This window comes from Cucurbita moschata, unplaced genomic scaffold, assembly GCF_002738365.1.
Source record: "Cucurbita moschata cultivar Rifu unplaced genomic scaffold, Cmos_1.0 Cmo_Scf00010, whole genome shotgun sequence".
Taxonomy (NCBI): domain Eukaryota; kingdom Viridiplantae; phylum Streptophyta; class Magnoliopsida; order Cucurbitales; family Cucurbitaceae; genus Cucurbita; species Cucurbita moschata.
In genome coordinates, this window is record NW_019268526.1 from 2279886 (window position 1) to 2302560 (window position 22675).

General features: G+C 35.5%; 2 protein-coding genes across 3 annotated transcripts; both read right to left on the minus strand.

Annotated features, from left to right (window-relative positions):
- Positions 1 to 4592: 4592 nt before the first annotated feature.
- LOC111448262 (probable serine/threonine-protein kinase At4g35230) lies at positions 4593 to 9370 on the minus strand. 2 transcript variants are annotated; one of them, XM_023087743.1, is made up of 9 exons: positions 8862 to 9370; positions 8620 to 8755; positions 7974 to 8107; positions 7843 to 7894; positions 7541 to 7626; positions 6400 to 6588; positions 6088 to 6279; positions 5881 to 5994; positions 4593 to 5126 (listed from the first exon to the last, which is right to left on the minus strand). In XM_023087743.1, exons 1-9 carry the CDS (start codon positions 9177 to 9179, stop codon positions 4878 to 4880), a joined length of 1470 nt encoding a protein of 489 aa, XP_022943511.1. In that variant the 5' UTR covers positions 9180 to 9370; the 3' UTR covers positions 4593 to 4877. The 2 variants fall into 2 exon arrangements, with proteins under 2 accessions (XP_022943511.1, XP_022943510.1); XM_023087742.1 differs by having other exon boundaries at positions 7789 to 7894.
- A 2376-nt stretch (positions 9371 to 11746) lies between these two features.
- Positions 11747 to 16344, minus strand: LOC111448260 (nitrate regulatory gene2 protein-like). Its single transcript, XM_023087741.1, has 4 exons — positions 14799 to 16344; positions 14545 to 14717; positions 14203 to 14426; positions 11747 to 13391 (listed from the first exon to the last, which is right to left on the minus strand). The coding sequence occupies exons 1-4, from the start codon at positions 15976 to 15978 to the stop codon at positions 12695 to 12697; spliced, it is 2274 nt and encodes a 757-aa protein (XP_022943509.1). The 5' UTR covers positions 15979 to 16344; the 3' UTR covers positions 11747 to 12694.
- Positions 16345 to 22675: the final 6331 nt, after the last annotated feature.

Sequence of the window (22675 nt, forward strand, 5' to 3'; positions counted from 1 at the left end):
TTATCAGGACCCTATTTTTGTCTTCTTCTCAGCCTTCATTAATTTTTCAATTAATTATTTAATTACAACTTCATAAAAAATTAAAATAAAATGGCTGCGTTAATTATAGATATTTGCCAATATATTAATTAATTAATTAATTTTTTTCCTATTATTTTTGTAGAAAATAAGATTAAAATCCAACTCTGAGATTTTGTACAGTTGGAGCTGAGGAGCTGAGGAGCTGAGGAGCTGAAGCTGAGCTGTTAGTATAGAGACAAGAACGTAGCTTTCCACATGCACACGTGTGAGGAAACCCCTTTCATACTACTTCCCCGAATATTCAATTACAAAATTAATATTATTATTGTTGTTGTCTCTTTCCATTTTTATAACTTAATTTTCTATCTTATTTTAATTAGAAATTTCTCCAAAAAGGGTATTTTCGGAATAAAATGAATTACACCGTTAAAGTCTAGATATATAATTAAAATCTATTTGTATGATGTAACTAGAAATGTCCATTTAATCCGTAGAGATCGAGACCGGACAAAAAATTTCTACCATGAAGAAATGAGTGATGAGAGATTTCTCCTTATTAGCTAAATGTGGTCGGGAGATAGAGATTACATTCTCCGTCCCCGACCCCATCTCGTCCAACTCACATCTTCAGTCTGCCTCGCCCTATCTCTTGATATAACCTTACTTTTATGTATAGAGTCTCCGTAGCTCATTTTGGGGTCACATCATAATATTCTCGAACCATTCTTGGTAGGTTTAAATCTCTCCAACTAACTTAACTTGAGGCATTTAACCAATGAGATATCAAAAGTTGATTAATTAAAAGGCAAGTAGACTTAATAATTGAACTTTGGTTTAATTTAATATAGAGTTTGGAATAAAAATATAGAGAGAAATTTGATGGTTATGATATGTGTGTCCACCCAAACACCACCTATCATTATTATCTTATTCACCAAAAATCAATTTGCATATCTTTATTTTAATATAAACTATATATATATATATATATATATATATTATTTTTCTCCCTTTCTAACAAGATTCATACCTGCAGTCTTCATCTTTCTTTAACTAATTCTACTCTCGAGGTTGCTCGACCGATCTCGAACCAATGCTTAATAAGTTAGGCCAAAGCTAGGTAACCCAAGTAATATATTTTTATACCATGTTTATATTACATATACTCGAGATAACCCAATTAATATTATTGAATTAATATAATCCACCGTATATAGTATTTTTTTATACATTAATTTTTTTTGACATATTTATTTTACTTATTACAAATTTTGTCATATATTTTAATTATTTATAAATATATATATTCGATATTATTATATGGTTTTTTTGTCACCACAATCATATTATTATAACTAGCTTTAGCCCATTAAGTGACAATTTAGCCCAAAGCCCAAATCTATAAGTGTTAAGCTTAAAGCCAACAAAGCCCAAACCCAAAGAATTAGACCTAAAGCTAAATAAGTTCAAATCCAAATGGTCGGGTCCAAAGTAAATAAAGCTGAGGTCCACACACAATATCTTTGAAACGACGTAGTTTATATTACTCAGGAGTATTACAAACCCTCTTGACTTGAAATATTCGATCAATCCAATCTAACATGTAACATTTGGGTTGGATTTTAGATTTATTTTAGTTCACCCAAAATTTTATTATTTTAAAATGGTTGATTTGGTTGAAAATATGTACGATTGTGCTATTGGATTGAGAGTAAAAAATATTCAAATCAGACGTGATCCAACCCAATCCAATCTAATCTACGAACATTTTTAATATTATTTTAATGTGTAATAATTTATTCGGTATAGTCTAAAGGGTGGTGTAATGATTTAATGATATCAAAGAGCCACTATGTTTGAGGCATTTAACTTTTAGAAATGTTAACGTTGATGCTAAGAATTCAGATAATTATTTAGAATCTTGATTCAGGGTTTGTGTGGCCCGACATTCTCTTGCATCCTCTGCAACATAATCACGTTACTTACTCCTCATACCAATATCAATCCTTCTGACATGTTTTGTTTTCACTCACCTGCTTCCTAAGAAAATTCTAAGGAGGTCAACCACATAAAATTGCTCCAAGCAAAAGAGACATAACTTTAGGGTTCTATGATTTAGCAAATGAAAATGAAAGTGTTCCCTGTCAAAAATATTTTTGAGTCATTTTATCTTTAGAATTACTCTCACTTTTAAAGCCTATAAACACGTGATTGTGATTGAAACCTACCCAAATTATTAAAAGTATTTTATATGATTTAATCGAGCTTTTAATAAATTATTGAACTTTTTAAATCTGCATTTAATATGTTAACGTCGTTTCTAATGCTTATGCGATAAAAATCTTTATATTCTTCCAAATCGACTCTTCACGTAATCCATAAATAATATAGTCAGCCTACCGTGTAAGCCGAGTCTAGAAATTCGATCATATTAGAGTTAGACACGGAAATAAGAGTTGCAAATCGTTATTCAAACGTTTGAAAGTACAAAGAACAAACCGAAACAACAAAATACAAACCGATCGGACACTTTCGTAGATACCTAATCCACATCAAACAACCAATCTTTTCCAGCTAGGTAGGATTATGGATGTCTTGCCAGATAATGTTGTCTTTCAAGTCAAGGACAAAACTTGTCCCCTCAATGCTCTATTTAATGTTATTATTACGTACATAAGCAAGAATCTCTCTAAAGATTATTGCAATATTTAGTTCATATGGAACATACAAAGATATTCATGAACCATCCATATGGTTTTATATTCAAAGCTATATATGTTCGATACCTAATCATATGTTCGATACAAGATTTTAAGGTTAAATTATACAAGTCAGCATAAGCATAATTGAACGGTATCTGACATATAATTAAGTTCAAATTCTAATACCGTATAATAAATATGATTATACTAAAATACTAAACTTATCTAATAAAATGGCAAGATCGTGACTTTGTTTAATACTTCATTTGTCTTCAAATTAATTTAAGATACGTTGATAATTTAAAAATAACGACACGATAATTTATAGTTGACATAAATTTGTGTCACATGTCACAATCTCACTCTTTCGAGATTTGCAGTGCAATTGTGTGACACTTACTCTTGTCCTCGAGTAAGTCAACCAACTAAAACTTAGTAGTCATTTACTTAGACAACGTTTGCTCAAATCTTTGACTCCGTTCTTGAAAAATGGCTTTAGAAAACAGGGACAAAGAAAGTTTTGGTAAAATGTTCAAAAGAAACAAATAAAAAAGAGAGTTTAAAATAGGCATGCAGCTACAGACAACACGTGTTGGACAAGTATAACCGAGACACTGTGTCTCCCAACCAATTCATCGTTTTGATTTCGTATAACCCGAGTTAAGCAAGCGCATACGTCGACTTCTTAAATGGTCGGACACAAAAATCTAACTTTATGAACCGAACACCGATACGGTGTCGATGAACGAGAAAAAGGAGGGAAAGGAAATGGAAGGGTAATAATGGTTATGTCCTGGAATCTGGCTGTCATGTCTTGTTGTTGAGAAAGGGGAGGACAAGGAGCCCTTTTGTTAGCAGAGTCCTATAAATCAGGTGTATTACTGGAAAGTGAACCCATTTTTTCCTGTCCTGTGTCCTTTACTAGTGGCTGGCCCCAACATTTGAAAGATGAGAATGAGAATTGAATGTGGAAAAAGAACAGACATGTAACCAAAATCAAATGAAAGGATGTTTTGTCTAAGTTCAAGTTGGACTCCATTGTGATTAATGTGTTGGGAAGGCGGAACGAGGCTGTTCTCTAAATTCTCGACTTATCGAACTTCGTTTTTCGGTTTTGGATATTGGGTAGAGAGAAATCGAGAAGCTTTGTGTGAGCAGACCGAGACCCTCGCTCGACCTTTAGCTTATATGATCTTTGAGCGAGTGAATGAATATGAGGTATGGTAGAGATTCTCAATCCTTGACTGTAATAGTCTAAGTTTACCGCTAGCAGAGAAATTGTCTGTTTTTGCCCATTACGTATTGCCAGCAGTCCCACGGTTTTAAAACGTCTGTTTTGACCTATTACGTATTGTCGTCAGTGTCACGGTTTTAATACGCGTCTACTAGGGAGAGATTTCCACACCTTTATAAAAAAATGTTTCGTTTCCCTCTCGATGTGAGATTTCATAATCCACCTCCTTTGGGGTCCAGTGTCCTCTCTAGCACTCGTTGCCCTCTCCAATCAATGTGAAATCTCACAATCCATCCCTCTTTAGGGCTCAACATCCTTGCTGTCACTCATTGTTCTCTCTAACCGATGTGTGATCTCACAATCCACCCCCTCTTCGAGGCCTTGCGTTCTCAGTGGCACATCGCTCGCTGTCTAGTTCTGATACCATTTGTAACAGCCTAATTCCACTGTTAGCAGATATTGTCCATTTTGGACCCTTGCGTATCACCGTTAGCCTCACGGTTTCAAAACGTGTCTTCTGGAGAAAGATTTTCACACCTTTATAAGGAATGTTTCGTTCCCCTCTCCAACCGACGTGGGCTCTAACATTGACATTCTAGATCAAGCATCAAATAACGTAATGGCACGAGATTTGGGAAGTTTGAATATTATTGTTTTGTTTGATTCAATTCATAAAGTCTTGACAAGGGGCTCTACCAAACTAACTAGAAGGTCATATTCATAGAGATGGTTTAAATTGATTGAATTTACAAGCTCCTCTACAATTGACATGAACAAACAAGTTAAATGTAAGTAGTTCACATTTTCTTTATCCAAGTAAGAAAATTACCAGCTCGTGCTTTATACAAATTGCGGTAGCCTCAGCAACAAACGACACCCGAATGCTCGTAATTACAGCAATGTTTAGTTCATTATCGTGATCATCGTCCACCTCGTTGCCTCTTCTCTTCCAATGCAGCTGCTTCGTTCAACATGTCGATCGCATCTTTCTGCATATCCAGCTTTGCAAGAGCAACTGATTGCATATAGAAGGCTGTAGGCCAGTCCGGATATACGCATTGTGCTTGCATTGCATCACGAAGTGCAGCATCGGGTTGATCGCACAACAAATAGCACAGGCTTCGTCGAGCAAACACGGTCGGGGATACCATTGTTCCTACATCTATGAACTGCAAAGAAGAGAATTTTAACGCCACAAAAGTCATGTCACATGAATTGTTTTGGCCTAATTGTGAAAATAAATGACCAAACATAGCGTAAAGAAGGCTCAAAACAACTTAAAAGTAGAGCAGATATTGTCCTCTTTAGGCTTTCTCTTCCGGGCTACCCCTCTAGGTTTTGAAAACCGGTCTACTAGGGAGAGGTTTCCACACCCTTATACCCAACATTCTCGCTGACATTCAGTTCTCTCTCTAATAGATGTGGGATCTCACGAGGGCTCAGTGTCCTCGCTAGCACACTGCCTAGTGTCTGGCTCTAATACCAACTATAACAACCCAATCCCACTGCTGGCATCTATTGTCTTTTTTGGGCATTCCCTTTCAGACCCCTCAAGGTTTTTAAAACGTGTCTGCTAGGGAGAAGTTTCCACACCCTTATACCTAGCGTTCTCGTTGGCACTCAATGCTCTCTCCAATCGATGTGGGATCTCACAATCCCCCCCCCCTTCAGGGCTCAGCGTCCTCGCTAGCACACCATCCAGTGTCTGGCTCTAATACCAACTATAACAACCCAAGCCCGCCGCTAGCATATATTGTCTTTTTGGGCTTTCCCTTTCGCAGTTCCCCTCAAGGTTTTTCAAATGCGTATGCTAGGGAGAGGTTTCCACACCCTTATACCCAACGTCCTCGCTCGGACTCATTCTTCTCTCCCATCGACGTGAGACCTCACAGAAAACGTTGTCAGTATTACGTAGATAAATACCTGTGAATAACAATCAATAGCAGCTTTAAAGTTTTTGTCTCGGAAGGCAGAATCCCCTCGCTTTCTTGCCTCCAACATATCTCTCATCTGTTGTGTCCACTCTTGAAACGATAGCTGAAACAACTCAAGAACTCTTAGTTAAAACCTTCCTGCTCATAAAACAGAGTCACTTAATCTTATAAACCGAGTTGAATAAATCGAGGCAACCTCATTAGTTCCTTCATCGTCTCGGTAGTGCGTCATTATCAAGATTTGATGAATTGCAGTGAGATCTATCCTCGAGCAGGCCTCACCCATCGACGATAAAGGACGTTGTGGGGTTATCGGGGTTATCGGGGCTATAGGGGCTATTGCAGCATCCTCCTGCTTCTCTATTCCAAGCATGACATAAGAGGGAACCTACAAACACCCACAGCATCACAGTACATATATTACAGATATCGTATTAAAACATATTTGATAGGCTGTGCTGGAAGATATAGATATGAATGGCCTAAGGGAGTAAGCAAAGTTCTTTACTTCGGGTTTTGTTTGCAGGGGAGTGAGGGTCGAAACGAGATCCTCTGTGTTAGGCCGGTCCCTGGGTTCATATTGTAGACACTGAGAAGCGAGATTAACCACCACGGTTGCGTCCTCTGTAGAAAATTTTCCTTCCAAATGCGAATCCATTAAGAGAATGATGTTCTTTCCTCGAATCAGATCAAGAGCCTGCGTTTGCAAACGTATTTTATCGAACTTATGTAACGTGAATAATTCAAATCCTTCTTATAACAAGACCATACAAAAATGAGACGTATGAACATGTTGTAGATCTTAATTACATCCTCGGAAACTGATACGGAAATTTCTATGACTTTGGAAGAACATGTTAACGACAATCCAATCGTATTTGCTGAATTATTGTGTCATTAACCTTGACCATAATTCAACGGTGTTACAGTAACCCCGAATTGTATTACTGTAACAGCCTAAGCCCACTACTAGCCGACATTGCCCAATTTGGGCTTTCCCTTCCGGGTTTCCCCTCAAGGTTTTAAAACGCGCCCACTAGGGAGGTTTCCACACCTTTATAAGGAATGTTTCATTCCCCTCTCCAACCGATGTGGGATCTCACAATCCACCCCTCTTGGGGACCAGTATCCTCGCTGGCACACCGCTCGGTGTCTGACTCTGATACCATTTGTAACAGCCCAAGCTCACAGCTAGTAGGTATTGTCTTTTTTTTTTTTTTGTAAGGCCACTCAAACGAGAGGACCCCTTTAAAAATGGGCGTACACCGCTTGGTGTGGTGAGCACACAACTATACCGTGTGCTTGCCGCTCCAAGCCGCATACACCCATTTTTTGTGTGGTCCTCTCGTTTGATTGACCCTACAAAAAGCAAAAAGAGGACAATATCCGCGAATGGGCTGTTACAATTACTCCAAAAAAAAACAGTGGCATCCTTAAAATCACGCACACTTTTAAATCAAATCGTGTAGCAAATGAATCCATAATCTAGGAGACGAGAGATGTGTCAAATAATAACCCGTACCACGCATCCACACAACAGAGAATCAAATGGAAATCATAATAATCAAGGAAAGAACTGTTCATATAAAGAACAAAAATAGAAGCATACATTGTTACATGTAAACAACTTCACAAAATTAGCTACTTACATGACTTGGAGGGATGTGCTTGCCACTTAGAAGATCCAAGAGAACAGTACCAAAGCTATAAATAACACTTTCAGGGGTTACCCTTCCTACAATAGACAAATCAAAGTGACGAACAACACTCGAAATGCTAGTAAATTTATAAACGTAGCTCAAAACAACGGAAAACGGAGCGTTATTGTTGCTATCAACCTTTCGACACGAAAAATACTCGGTTTCTAATAACAAACAAAAGATAAACATCAAAGTACCATTTTTCAAATACTCAGGTGGTGTGTAGGCCAGATTTGTGCTGTAACTCTTACCGTCCCTACTGTTTTTCATCAATCCAAAACACGACAGACGTGGATCGCCACCCTATAAACGAGAGCAACGAAATGAAGATAAACGTTACACCAAAAAACTAAAAATAGATACCAATAAGTGAAAATGATACCTCATCAAAAAGAACTCTGTAAGCATTCAAGTCATGGTACAATGCACGGCCTTTAGTGGTACAATATTCCAAAGCTTCAGCAATATAGTACGCAACTCTCAACCGCATGGCCCACTCAATGGTTTGATTTTCCCCTGCAAAAACGTAGCAAGCTCACTTGATCTTACATAGCTACACGCAAAATCTAACCATAATGATGTCGTGATAGCCAAACGGGGTCGATGTAGTTCTTCTAAGCAACACCTACAACTTAAATAATGATGCTGTGATAGCCAAACGGGGTCGATGTAGTTATTCTAAGCAACACCTACAACTTAAATAATGATGTCATGATAGCCAAACGGGGTCGATGTAGTTCTTCTAAGGGCAATGAACCTCCCAAGACTCTACGATAATATGATATAGTCTACTTCAAGCTTAAACTTCAGTGATTTTGCTTTTGGTTTTACCTCGTACCTATAAGATCATCCCCACTTCTAATAGTTTTGTTGTTTCGGAGTTGATAAACACATTCCCTTCCCGTAATCCCCATAGCTTAACACAATCAAGTTCCAATATAAATGTTATGCTAAATGTATGCTTATACACTTCTAGTAAACACAAGTAATGTTGGTGATGATTGAAGTAAAAGAAAATGAAAGCATACAGTGGAACAAATGCTTCGCAAGAGTATCATTAGGCATGAACTCCGCAACCAGCAGCCGCTCATCACCATCGCAGCAATACCCTATCAAATTCGCAAACCTTGGATGCCGTAGCTTCCCAACGCCCGAAGCCTCTTCCTAAAAATTGCCCCAAAATTCCACACACCCATTTCATAAAATCATCAAAAACTCAACATAAACACAAAAACACAATCAAATTCTTCAAAACAAGAGCAATAAGTACCACAAATTGCTTGGCGTCCGGCCAAGCCACCTTCGTGAACTTCTTAACAGCGATCCACTTCCGGTTTTGAAGTCGGCCCTTATACACAATGTTCGGAGCCTTCTCGCCGCTCTCGGAGACTATGAAGTTGGAGCTGAAATTGTCGGTGGCAGCCTTAAGGTCCGATAAGGAAAACTCGGAGAAACTGGAAACCATATCTCCGGGGGTCGTGTTGGGTCCAATAGAAGGCTGCGGCTCCACATACGGCGGCGGAGGTTGCTGGGTTTGAACCTTTTCAGGGTGGGTTTCTGTCAAAAAGATGGATTCACAGCACCCCATAACAAATATTTCTCACAACCCTTTTGAAAAATCAACTGGAGAAGAGGGGAAAGTGAAGCAGAGAGGGGATTGGAGAAAGAAAGAGAAGAATATGAGGTGGGGAAGCAACTTTTTAAGCTCTACAAGAAAAGAAACACAGAGCGAGGAGGAGCTAGGAGAGGGCCTCGTCTTTTCTCTCTCCCTTTTTATTCTATCACGATTAATGGGGTAATTAAAAAGAGGAGCAGTTCTTACAGTTCATTCAATTAAAGAAACGGCTCGTAAAAATTCAGCAGAATTAGATTTGATTAAGTGAGGGGTTTAATTAATCTGGGTCAACTTCCTTCCTAATCCCAACAAATCCAAGTTACATACAGTGATGTCTGAAACCTCCGATCCTTAATATATAATTAAGTACGTAAAGTTTTGTTTTCTACCATTTTTAAATGCTAATCATTCGTACTAACACACAATTTTGGAATGATTACAAAACAATTATTTTTATATATTGTTAAACGTTTGTTAGTTTAGTAGAAGATCATGAGTTTATAAGTAAGGAATACTATTTCTAAGCCATGAGAGCTTATGCTCAAAATGGACAATATCATACCATTTTGAGAGTCTGATTATCAAAGTCTTAAACTTAGCCATGACAATAGAATTCTCAAATATCGAATAAAGATTGTGAGCCTCGAAGGTGTAGTTAAAAGTGACTAAAGTGTCAAACAAAAGGGTGTACTTTGTTTGAGTGCTCCAGATAAAGGAGTCGAGCCTCGATTAAGGGGAGGCTATTTGAGAGCTCCATAACTTTGTTCGAGGGAAGGATTGTTGAGGATTATTAGAAGTGAGTCCCACATTGGTTAATTTAGTGGAAGATCATGGGTCTATAAGGAAGGAATACACCACTTACACTCAAAGTAGACAATATCATGCTATTGTAGAGCGTCGTGATAAATTTTTTTTAAATTAATTTTTGTTTCATTAAATTATAATTTTTTGTTTTAAGTTTTATCTAACCTCTATTAATTGTAATGAAATAATTTAAGACTTAAAATATAAATACTAAATTTAAATAAATATAAAATGAATTATATGGGTTAGCTTTGATTTTACAATAAAATAGGGTCAAAATGAATTATAATTATTTAATTCCTAAAGTTTTAAACGTATTCATTCAGAGGAGAACAAAATATTCCTTAAAAACTCTCTTTGACAGACGTATTTAATTTTATAGGCATATAATTTTTAATTATTTCTCAAATTTAATATTTAAAAAGAATATATTCTAATAATATATATATATATAGATATATTCAAATGGGCATGGGGAGAATTTCAATTTATTCTTCTTTCTCTAATTTGGATATTTATTTTTTAAAAAAAATATTTAATTTTTAAAATCTATATAAGTTTGATACCATAATTAAAATAAAATAAAATAAAATAAATAAATAAATAAAAGAAACTTGGTTAGGTAGGAGTCGAAAAGTCAAAGGAAAGCTTATGAAAAGTTCACACTTGTGTCAAGCATTATAATTATATTTAATAATTAATTAGATAAAGCTGTATATTAGAAATAAAAATAAAATTAAGAATTAAAAATAAGCATAAAATTTATTCAAACTTGGAGAATTAGATTCACACAATCACCCAATAATTAAAAATAAAATTTAAAATAATTTAATTGATTATATTTAAAAATAAAAATGTTTAATTTTTAAATAATTTATTTCCATTTTAATTGATTATATTTAAAAGCAATGGGGTAAAAAGGGATATGAATTTTGTATTCCTAATGGTGTGCCCGCTTGCCTACAATCAATTACTTTTCTATTAACAAATTGGAAATATCATGGTGGGTTTATTCAAATTATAAATAAATATATATATATATATATATATAAATAAATATATATATATATATATATATCATTCTCCCATCCAAAAAAAACTCATCACCAACATCAGTGACAAACGTCCCACATCGGCTAAGGAAGTTCCACATTGGCTAATTTAGGGAATGATCATGGGTTGAGAAGTAAGGAATACTAATTCCATTTGGCTAATTTAGGGAATGATCATGGGTTGAGAAGTAAGGAATACTAATTCCATTGGTATGAGACCTCTTGAGGATGCCCAGTAGTCTAAGTTGGTCTGATTATCGAGTCATATAAACACCCTTAATAATTTGAAGAAACAAAATTGTTGCAAAAAAGTATGGCTATTGAGACATTTGTCTTATATGTGAAAATTTAAATAAAGTAAATCTTAGAAGGTAATCTCGACTTAATATCTCAAAGTACCTAAAAATTCTATATTTCTACGCAACAAAGTCGTGTGCAATGAAAAATGCAAGCACGGGTTAGGATCTGTTATTTACGAAGGTCAAATAATTTGATTCCAAGTCAGAACATTAAGATTTATGGTCATTTCTCCAGAGTAGTCTTATTGTACTATGTTGTCTTACACGAGACTAGAGATATTCCTCTCCATAGCATGACATATTTGACAAGATATTCCTTACCTCGCTAAAAGACCGATCCTCGTCTCAGTAATTTACCTAAAAAAAATGTTATGGAGGTTGTAGAAACAAAAAATGAAGGTTAAAAAATTAGTCCAAAGCCAAACCATGTCTGGTTTTGTTTGTTTGTATCCACAAAAACTGCACAAAACCATCAAATAATTGAGGGAGACAGAGAGATTCAATGTTATTACAGCTTTCCTTTTCACATTCATTTCTTTGCCTAAGCTCTCGTGACTCATAATGTCTGTCCTTTTCAGCTGCACTCCACTGCACTGCCTCTTCTTCTTCTTCTTCTTCTTTCTCTTCTTCCTTGTGTGCAGATACATCAGCCCGGCCTCGACTGATAGCCACGGCTTTCGTAACCCTCCCGACCGAAAAACCGAACACTGTTAAGTTCGGTCAATGGCAGACACCTTGTGTTGTGTTGAGTCTCTATGTGAATTGGAGGATCTGTCTGCAGAATGTAACAGCAACTGCCATCTCAAATGTGATATAGGGACTGGATGATCTGCAACCAAGTTGGTTACTTTCGGCCCGTGGAGTAGTATGGTCGATGTAACAGTCTAAGCCACTGCTGCTAGCAGATATTGTCCTCTTTAGGTTTTTCCTTCTGAGCTTCCTCTCAAGGTTTTAAAACACGTTTGCTAAGAGAAGAGGTTTCCATGTCCTTGTAAAGAATGCTTTGTTCCCCTCTCCAACTAATGTGGGATCTCACAGTCCCCGTCCCTTCAAAGCTCAGCATAGGCACCAGTGTCTGACTCAATATTGGATTGTGAGATCCCATATCGGTTAGACAGTGGGACAAAACATTCTTTATAAGGGTGTGAAAACCTCTACCTACCAAACACATTTTAAAACCTTGAAGGAAAGTTCGAAAGGAAGAGCACAAAAAGGACAATATCGGTTAGCAATAGACTTGGGCTGTTACAGTCGAGTTCCAGTCGAACTTTTTTATGGTGTTGTCATTGGCAGTATAATGATGATTCAAATCACAAGAAACAAGCGACCTTCTTCATACTCTTGCCTTGGCACTCTCTTCGGCGCTCCGTTGCAAAAGCTCCTCGTATGCTTTCATGGAGTCGGTTGCAAACCTCTCGAGCGCCTCGAAAATGGACTGCAGACCTGCCTGCAGGCTGCTACTGCCATCTCCTTGCACATGTCCAGTGACCATAATGAGTTTCTTGTCCAATGCCTGAATCTTTTTCTGCAACTTTTGGTCGTCTCGATCGATTCTTTTCGCTTTCCTTTCAAGATCCTTGTTCGTTATCATCGTCTTACGCACTTCTTGCTTATCGTGCTCCCATATTTGAAGAACGCTCTTAGCAAACACGTGCATAGAATCAACTACCTTCTTCTCAGAGAATCTGTCCAGAACTTGTGACCACTGGTTGCAGATTACAAAGATGGGTGGTGCACCAATCCTGCCCGGTGAGAAAGGAACGAACCCATCAGGTGTTTCTTCAGGCTCATACAGAAGACATTTCAGCAGCCAATTGTTCAAGGATCTTGTGAAGTTTTTCTGGGCGCTAATCCAACCTGAGAAACTAGTTGTCCAGCTAATAAGCTCATGATCGAGTTGCAACGTCACTCGAAGATCGAGATCACTAGGCTTTCCACCTGATCTAATATGACCTAAACCACGCGATTCTTTAATCGCTTGGAACTGAGCATGATGGCATTCGAGCATACCTTTCCACATCCTGGTTAACCTGCAATCAACATGCATTACACGCTTAACGACCGAGGAAACAATGTTGAGAAAATGAAACAAGCAAGATCAGAGCAACACAACAACATTGTTATATAACTGTAACAACCTAAACCACCGCTAGCAGATATTGTCCTGTCCTGTCTTCTTTGAGCTTTCCCGTCCCTTACGGGCTTCCCCTCAAGGTTTTAAAACGCGCCTATTAGAGAGAGGTTTCCACACCCTTGTAAGGAATGCTTTGTTCTCCTCTCCAACCAACATGGGATCTCACACTCCACCCCCTAGGGGCCAGCGTCCTCGCTAGCACACACCGCCCAAACCCACTGTTAACAGATATTTTCTTGTTCGGGTTTTCCCTTACAAGCTTCCCTTCAAGGTTTTAAAACACCACTGTTAACAGATATTTTCTTGTTCGGGTTTTCCCTTACAAGCTTCCCTTCAAGGTTTTAAAACACGGTATGCTAAGGAAAGGTTTCCACACCCTTATAACCTTACAAGCTTCCCTTCAAGGTTTTAAAACACGGTATGCTAAGGAAAGGTTTCCACACCCTTATAAGGAATGCTTTGTTCTCCTCTCCAACCAACGTGGGATCTCACACTCCACCCCCTAGGGGCCAGCGTCCTCGCTAGCACACACCGCCCAAACCCACTGTTAACAGATATTTTCTTGTTCGGGTTTTCCCTTACAAGCTTCCCTTCAAGGTTTTAAAACACGGTATGCTAAGGAAAGGTTTCCACACCCTTATAAAGAATGCTTTGTTCCAGATCTCACAATAACTAACACCCCATGTTCAAGTAATATTCTCACATACCCTTGAATCAGTTCATTAACTTGTGGCCAAAGTTCTTCATCCCGAATCTTATTTATCGTCTCGGAAATCTTATCGACCACCTGAATCGCAATTTTCAAGTTTGTCGACAACGTATTTATGGATGTTTGAATGGCCTCAACTTTCTGAGCCTCCGCACCTCTCTCGTGCAAACGTTTGAGCTGATGTCGCTTCCTCTCGTGGCTCATCCGCATCTTTTCCTCTCCCTACAGAAATATATCAATACAATCAATAACATGAACTAGCATTAACCAGAGCAAAAAGACTCGGATTTCCCAACAATCCCCTGCAAAAGTAGCTTAAATCAACCAAGAACATACATACCTTCACTTCATTATAAAGTTTCTTCTCCCACATATACAATTTCTTCAAGGTAGCTGAAAGATTTCCAGATCTCATACCAATATCCTCAACAAAGACGACTTCAGCAGCAGCAGCACCAGTCATAGCAGAGGGCTTGGCCCTCCGCCGTGAAGCGGGCGGTCGAGTCAAGATTGCTGATCAATACAAAACCCATCAGTATCTTAGAAAACAAACGTTCATGAACAAATTAAGTTGTGTTTCAATGTTGAATTTACCATGTTTATGTTGATGAGGGAGCTGACCCATTTCCAACATCTTGGCGATTTCATCTCCAAACTCTGAGGCTTTTTTGAACAGAGCTTCAATTTCTTTCACCACTTCATAAACATCCCTTGAACCACCTCCCCTTTTGAGTGCTGTAGAGCTAGAAGGAGCTCCATTGCCATGGCCCTCAAGCTTCTTATTAACAACTCCCATCTCATATTGCACGGCATCTTCCACTGCAGCGCTGGGCTTCGTCTGATAAGCCGCGGCGGCGACGTTCTTGTTAACTACCTTTAATGGGTCGTCCATGGCCGCTTTAGAGTACTTCCCGCCGCTATCCTCGGCGAAGTTATGGTCGCCATGTACCTTCTTCACAACCTCCGGTTGGTAATATCGTACATCTTCCAATTCCGGAATTCCCTCTTCCTCTCTCACTTCTCTTGGATCTCTCCCCGGCGTGTAGCTGCCATAGTAGTTCCCCACAGCCGGAGTTTCAAAGAAGTTAAGGAAATCCCAAGCGGAGATTCTCGGCGGAGAAGGCGGCGGCGGTGGCGGCTTCGATGACGAAGAACCGTAATACCCACCATAACCTCCGCCATAATTAGAATACCCATTATTCGGATAAGGATAATAACCAGAGGAAGAGGCAGATTCACCCATTTGATAAACCCTCTCTGTACTAATTGGCATCTGTTGATGCACCACCGACTGCATTGCATTGTTCTTCATATAGTTCATCTGCACAAAACCGCCACCGCCGGATACAAAACCACCGCGATTCTCATCTGGGTAGTCAAGAAAATCGCCGTGGGTCTGGTGCAACGGCGAAGAGTGATCGGAATGGTGAAGGGAACTGGAATCATCGTCGGAATCGGAGGGTAAATGGAGATGGGAACTGGAATTGGAGTGAGATAAACGATGGAGAGGCGAATTAGAAGGTTGAAGATCAGAGTCGCCCTTTCTCTGATTAGGAAGCTTGAGATTAGGCGAAGAAGAGGGCTCAGAATAAACATAACCCGGTTCAATAAAATTGTGCAGAGATTTCCCAACCGCTTGGAGAGAGAGAATATACGCCGTATGAGCCTGAGCGAACGCGTGGCGAAACCGAATCGCTTCGTCAAGAAAAGCGCAACGGTCGCGACAGAGTGCAACGGCAGGGAGGTCGTCGAGCTTGGAAGTGGCGCAACCCATTAACGAAAATCGGTATAAACAGCGAAGAATCAGAGAAAAACAGAAAATCCGACAACCCCAAATGGGTTTTTCGGGTTTGTCTTAGCGAAGAAACATGAGGAGCAGAGGTTGTCGAGAGATCCGGGCAGGGGAATGGATAATCGAAGAAGAAGAGGCGAATGTGGAGTGGGCGCGCGTGGGGGTTCTTATCTGGAAGAGGAAATTGAGGTGAAATTATGTGAGATTAAACAGAGGGATTAAGAACAGAGTTTGGGTTTGGAAAGAAAATCTGGAAATTTGGGGATTGAGATTGACTGGAAGTTGACCGATCATCCGCCGCTACTTCTTCCTCTGCTCCTGCAACAGACATCTTCTCCAGTATTGGTAGTGATGCCAAAAATAATAATTAAAAAATTATCGATGTCAATTCCGTAATTTCCAGTTGTATGGATTTTATTTTTTTATTTTTGACAGGAAATGAAAATAGGAATTCTAATTTAAACATTGCGGTGAGCATAAGCTCTCATGCCTTTGCTTTGGGGAAATTTTGGGCTTCCCCAAAAGACCTCACACCAACGGAATTAATATTCATCACTTATAAACCCATGATTATTCCGTAAATTAGTCGATGTGGGATTTTCATCATCCAACATGAAGAAGGTTCAATTTTCTCTCTCTAGTTGACGTGAGATCTCACAATACGTCCTCTTGGAGCCCAGCATTTTAGCTCACACACCCCTTAATGTCAAGCTCTGATATCATTTATAACAACTCAAACCCACCGCTAATAGATATTGTCTGCTTTTGCCCATTACGTATCGTTGTCAGTCTCACATTTTAAAACGCGTCTACTAGAGTTTTCATAAGTTTCCACACCCTTATGAAGAATATTCAGTTTTCTTTCTTCAGTTGACGTGGAATCTCACAATCCACCCCCCTTGGAGCCCAGCGTCTTAGCTCCACACCCCTTCATGTCTGGCCCTGATACCATTTCTAACAATTCAAGCCCACAGCTAAGAGATATTAGCTGCTTTTGCCCGTTATGTATCGCTGTCAATCTCACGATTTTAATACGAGTCTACTCAGTTTTAAATTCTCCTAACATTCTAATTTTTTTTCATACATTAATTAATTTATTTATATAAATTGATTATACATAAATTTAAAGTTTTGGAAATTCTTGAATATAAAATTATAACTAAATTTGAAATTTAAATATTTAATAAATTTCTAATTCAATTGGTCTTAAATGGATAAAATATTAGTAAATTAATATAATAAACCAATAAAAAAAGACTGCATATAAAAATAAGACTAAATCAGTAAGTTGTTATTCGTCTTCAACCTCTTGACCTTGACTTTAAGATTAGATATATAAACATCTGAATTTTATAATAAATTTTAAATTTTAAAAATTAATTAATTTATTAGATATAAATTTAAATTTTATATCTAATAAATCTCAAATTAAAAAAAAATCAAAAGTGACTTAACCAATCAAATAAATACAAATTTTATTTTTATTTTATTTTTATAGCTTACGGTAATAACTATTCTATTATACAAATATATTTTTTTAATCCAATTTGTATAATTATTTATATAATTTAATTAAAATTTTGTCCTTCTTCTTAATAATATAGCATTCAATTATCAAACCACCCTAGATTTTGACGGTTTTTATTTTGGAATTTGAATTTTGCTAAATCAATAAAGTCTATTTAAGAAAATTGTGATATAAATTTGACATTTTAATTTATATAAATTATATACATTTTTTTAAGAACTAATAATGATTTATAAAATTGTTATCCAGTATTTACAATATTTTTAATATATGTATTATTATTTTTTTTTAAAAGTCCTTTTATATCACATTATTGCTAAGAATTGTACCAATAAAGCATTTAATGCCCTTTTCTTTCTCATTAAAGAGAAAAGGAAAGAAATAAAAGTTTAAGAAATTCATGGTTTAGTTTGATATTGTTGTCTCGAGTTTTGACCATTCAGAAAAATTTGAGTGATCGTGGCGAACCCAGCAATAAATTATGTTGGAATTAGGTTTTCGATTGAGGATTTTCATGTCTGTTTAATGAAATATTGGCGGGCTCTCCAACAATATCGGGTGAGTGAAGGATAATGCTATTTCATTGGTGTGCACAATCACGATAAGATTTGAGGATGAAGCCGTGAACTTACTCGAAACTTGTGCCGACATTTAATTCAATTTTTGGTTCTCGAGTGAAGGCTCGTTCTGTTGTCATATATATTCAAATAGGGAAATAAATCCTTTTTTTCACATAAATATTTAGTAAAAAGTAATTAAGAATATTAAATTTATAGTTAAATTAATAAAAATACACTTCCAACTTAAAAAAATTAAAAATATTCTTAGGGTTAGTTTTAGTAGATACCGTTAATATTGGTTCAAAATTCCTAGATTTCTTGAAAGGTAATTAAAAATATCGTTGAATTTCCAAAAATTACTTTAAACGTTTTTAAAAACTTCAAAAATACTTTTCAATTTTTCTTAAAAAAAAATTCAAAAACACCCTTGTTGCTAGTACTATGTTTAAAAAGAATATCGTGTACTTTCAAAAATAACCTTAAAATGTTTGAATATAATCTATAAAGTGTCAATAGACGGTTTTCATTCATATATTGACGATAATAATTTTTTAAAAATATTTTTTTAATAAAAGTACATGTGTTAATGTTATTTTTAAATTTTTATGAGTATTTATTATACATAATACTATCAACCGAAGTATTTTCTAACTTTTTACAAAAGTTGAACGGTATTAAATGAAGATTTTAAAATTTAAAAGTATTTTTAAAATAAAAACTCATTTAAAACTAACGATAATTATTTTTTGATAATTTTTTTATAAAAAAATTTAAACTTGTATTTTTTTTAAGACAAAATACAAATTTATAATTTTTTTATATTAATTTAGCCTAAATTTATTGGTTTATCCATTTTCGAAGAAGTTTATACTCATTTTATTATTATTATTATTATTATTGGCAAAGTTATTACACTGCTTGTGAAAACATGACATGTCAGCTTTAATCAAATATATCTCTTTAACAAAATTCCATAAAGGGAAAAATTACCATATTTTATTACTCGTATTTTTATAGTAAATTCCTTCCGTCTACTCTATTTTACTTTTTACCCTCAGCCCTTTCTTTTACCCTCACTTATATTTATATTGCCTAGAAGAATATTCTCAAAATATTCCATTCCCCTCGCCATAATTGAATTGGATTAAAAACAGGAAAAAACGTCTATAAATATAAAATTTAGTCTCTATATTTATAAAATTATAACAATTTAATTTTAGAACGAACTTTTAAATTTGTAATAATTTAATTAGTTTTATCGTGACAAATCTAACGCTTTTATTTTTTTTTAAAAAAGAACTATTTTTAATAGAACTATTTTACCCTAATTTTTTTTAATTTATTTTAAATTACAAAGTTTTATTATTACACTATATTTAAAGTGATTTTATTAATTATAAATATATATTTACATTATTATTTACTAGCATTTGGAGTACTCATCTCTCAAATTTTTTTTTAAAATTAATGTTTTAAAAATAATGCAAATTTCAAAGCGAGTTTTTTTACTAAGATTAAAAGAAAAAAAACTACTTTTAATAATATAGTCATAAATTAACTGTCAACTTTATTAACATATATAATTTGTAAAAAAAAATTGATTTTTAATTAGTTTACAGTAAAAAATTCCATTAAATTTTATTTAAATTGTTAAAAATTTAAAAGTACGTGACTAAGTCGTCCAAGTAAGGGACCAAATTATTATCCGCGTAAAATTAAATGATAAATAAATAAATTATAAAAAAGAAAGGGAAAAAGTGGAAATAATAGAGCAATAAATCAAATTAACTATTTAATTAAAAAAAGAAAAAAATTAAAAAAGAAAAAGAAAAAAAAAAGGGTAGAGGTACTGAAACCCAGCATGTTTTATCAATCAATGTGAAGTTCCTTTAAACAACATTTCATACTTTGCTTCGCTTTCAATATCTTTTCCTTTTTCATTTTTTTAGCCATAAAAAAAAAATAATAAAGGTTTTTTTTTCCTTTATTTTAAAAATTAAAATAAGATTTTATGACTTATACAGTGAAAAACGAACCATTCTTTACAAGAATGTGAAAATCTCTCTCTAACAGACATGTTTTAAAATTGTGTGACTGACAATTATATGTAACGACAGAGACATAACATTATTATATACTAAACCTATTGGCTTGGAAGCCCTTGATAATGGCATGAAGTTTAGTCAACTGTATCATCGAAATATCCCACAAAGTCAACGTGACTTTGAACAAGTTGGGATGAAAATGTGTAATTTCTCATAGTTTTTCATTTCATGGAAGACTATAGATGTTTGTAGCCCTACCAAAAGATGGATATTCATGAACTAAATATCCTCTACTTTTATTCAAATATCGAGATATAATTTATTTCAAAAACACCCTTGTTCTTTTGAGAAATTACTGTATTACCCTTGACTTTTCATGAACGTTTCAAAATTGTATTTCTTGTAGAAATCTGTTTGAATGCGAGGTATAATTTAGAACTTGGTACCAGTTGGTAAAGATCTAATACTATTTCAAGTTTCAATTTATGTCAGTTGAAATTCGAAAGGATTTCTACTTTAAGGGTAATTTTGAAACGTTTATAAAAGATGAAGGGTAATATTGTAATTTTTGAAAGAATAAAATATTCTTGAAAGAGAAAGTACATTTTCAGGAAAGCAAAAAGATTAAATTTTATACGACCAACGGATAAGATAGTTGTAACTTCTCAAGCCCACTGCTAGTAGATATTGTCCACTTTAGCTCATTATGTTTCGCCGTCAGCCTCACGATTTGAGACCATGTATGCTAGGGAGAGTTTTTTCACACACTTGTAAGGAGTGGCATGTTTCCCTCTCCAATCGATGTGGGTTCTCACAATCTACTCTCTTAAGGGACCAGCATCCTCGCTAGCATACTGCTCGATGCCTGGCTCTGATATCATTTGTAATAGGTCAAGCTCACCGCTAGCAGATATTGTCCACTTTTGTCCTTATATATCGCAGTCAGCCTCATAGTTTTAAAACGTGTCTAATAGGAAGATGTTTCCACCCTTACAAGGAATGTTTCGTTTCTCTCTCCAACCGATGTGGAATCTTACAATAATAACAAATGATCGTTGTATTTATCTATCACATGCAAAATGTGCAAAGATTTTGTACGATCATTTAGGTCCATATCGAAGAACATAGCGGAGAATCTCATCTTTCATCTATAATGTCAAAAAATATAATACAACCAAAGTACTTTAGATTCCCTTCACAACAAAAATATAATGGTTCTATTATTTCACTCCCTTAATAAATTATTGTGACCATGCTAACAACTCACTGTACATGGTAAAAAAAACAAAAAAAAAAATCTAAATCATCAATTGAGATCCAGTGCACAAATCATGGCCTAGTCGAAAAAATAAAGGTGACGAGCTCCTAATCTTAGAACTGCTTTGAAAAGCTTTTAATCTTTTAATTTTGTGTCTAATAGATTATGAACGTTTAATAAATTCTTACATTTTCAATTTAAAAATTTAAGTACTAAACTTGATCAAATATATTTATTAAATAATTTTAATATATATTTTTTACTTTCGAGAAAGAAGAAATTATTCGAGAAGACTGTGACAATTTGTCCAATTGTTTTGTATTGTTGGATGTATCCTAATTTTCGAGTTTACATTTAACGGTTATTAAAAGACAGATACATTGTGTCGATTTCGTTGAATAATCAATTGTGAAAAGAAGTCGAATTTGAACAGTTTATCAGCACGATTGATCTCGTTAAACCTAAACGGTGGAGAATATCCATACAAGTAGGTCGTACAAAGGCAAAGGCAAAGGCAAAGGCAAAGCAGTTTGTTAATAAAGATATCTTCTTTTGAGTAAATGCAATGGGTTTGGATGGAGAATTGGCATTCACTTTTACTTTCACTTTCTTCCTTGTCTCTCTCAATCTCACAGGTTCTTACTCTCGAGGGCATTCTGATGTGTTTTAAAAACATTGAGGAGAGATACGAAAGAATATCTGCTAGCAATAGGTTTGAACGGTTAGTATGCTAAAAAAGGACAATAAGTTTGAACGGTTACACTAACAAAGTAGGCTAAAAAAATGACAATATCTACTGGTGGTGGGTTTGAACGGTTATACTAGCAAAATGAGATATATTTCATGGGTGTTTTTGCAGTTTTTAAGGTTCTTTTTTTTCTTAAAACCAACACTTTTTGTCCTTAATACTCTAAAATTAAGCCGAATAGGCCCGGATTCAAATCTTAAATAAAGTTCAGAAGGAAAGCGATGGCATAGCCCAATGAAAACAATGATGGGTATCAATATTTGTGACAGTATAAAATGAACATAGAATAATAAACCTCAACAACAAAGAGAGAAAAGAAAGAAAGGTGTACTCTCCCTTCTACCCCTTTGTTTAAGCTTTTAAGAACATATTTTCTAATGAAGAATAATTTAGGGAAAGAAAAACTATTCTTCCAAGGAAAAATCAAGAAAGTATAAAAATGCGCGAGATTTTAGACGTTGAATATAAAGTAAGATTGTGTAACATGTCATCAATGCAAGAATAGACCTCAATCACAAAGATAACGTTTACAAATAATTC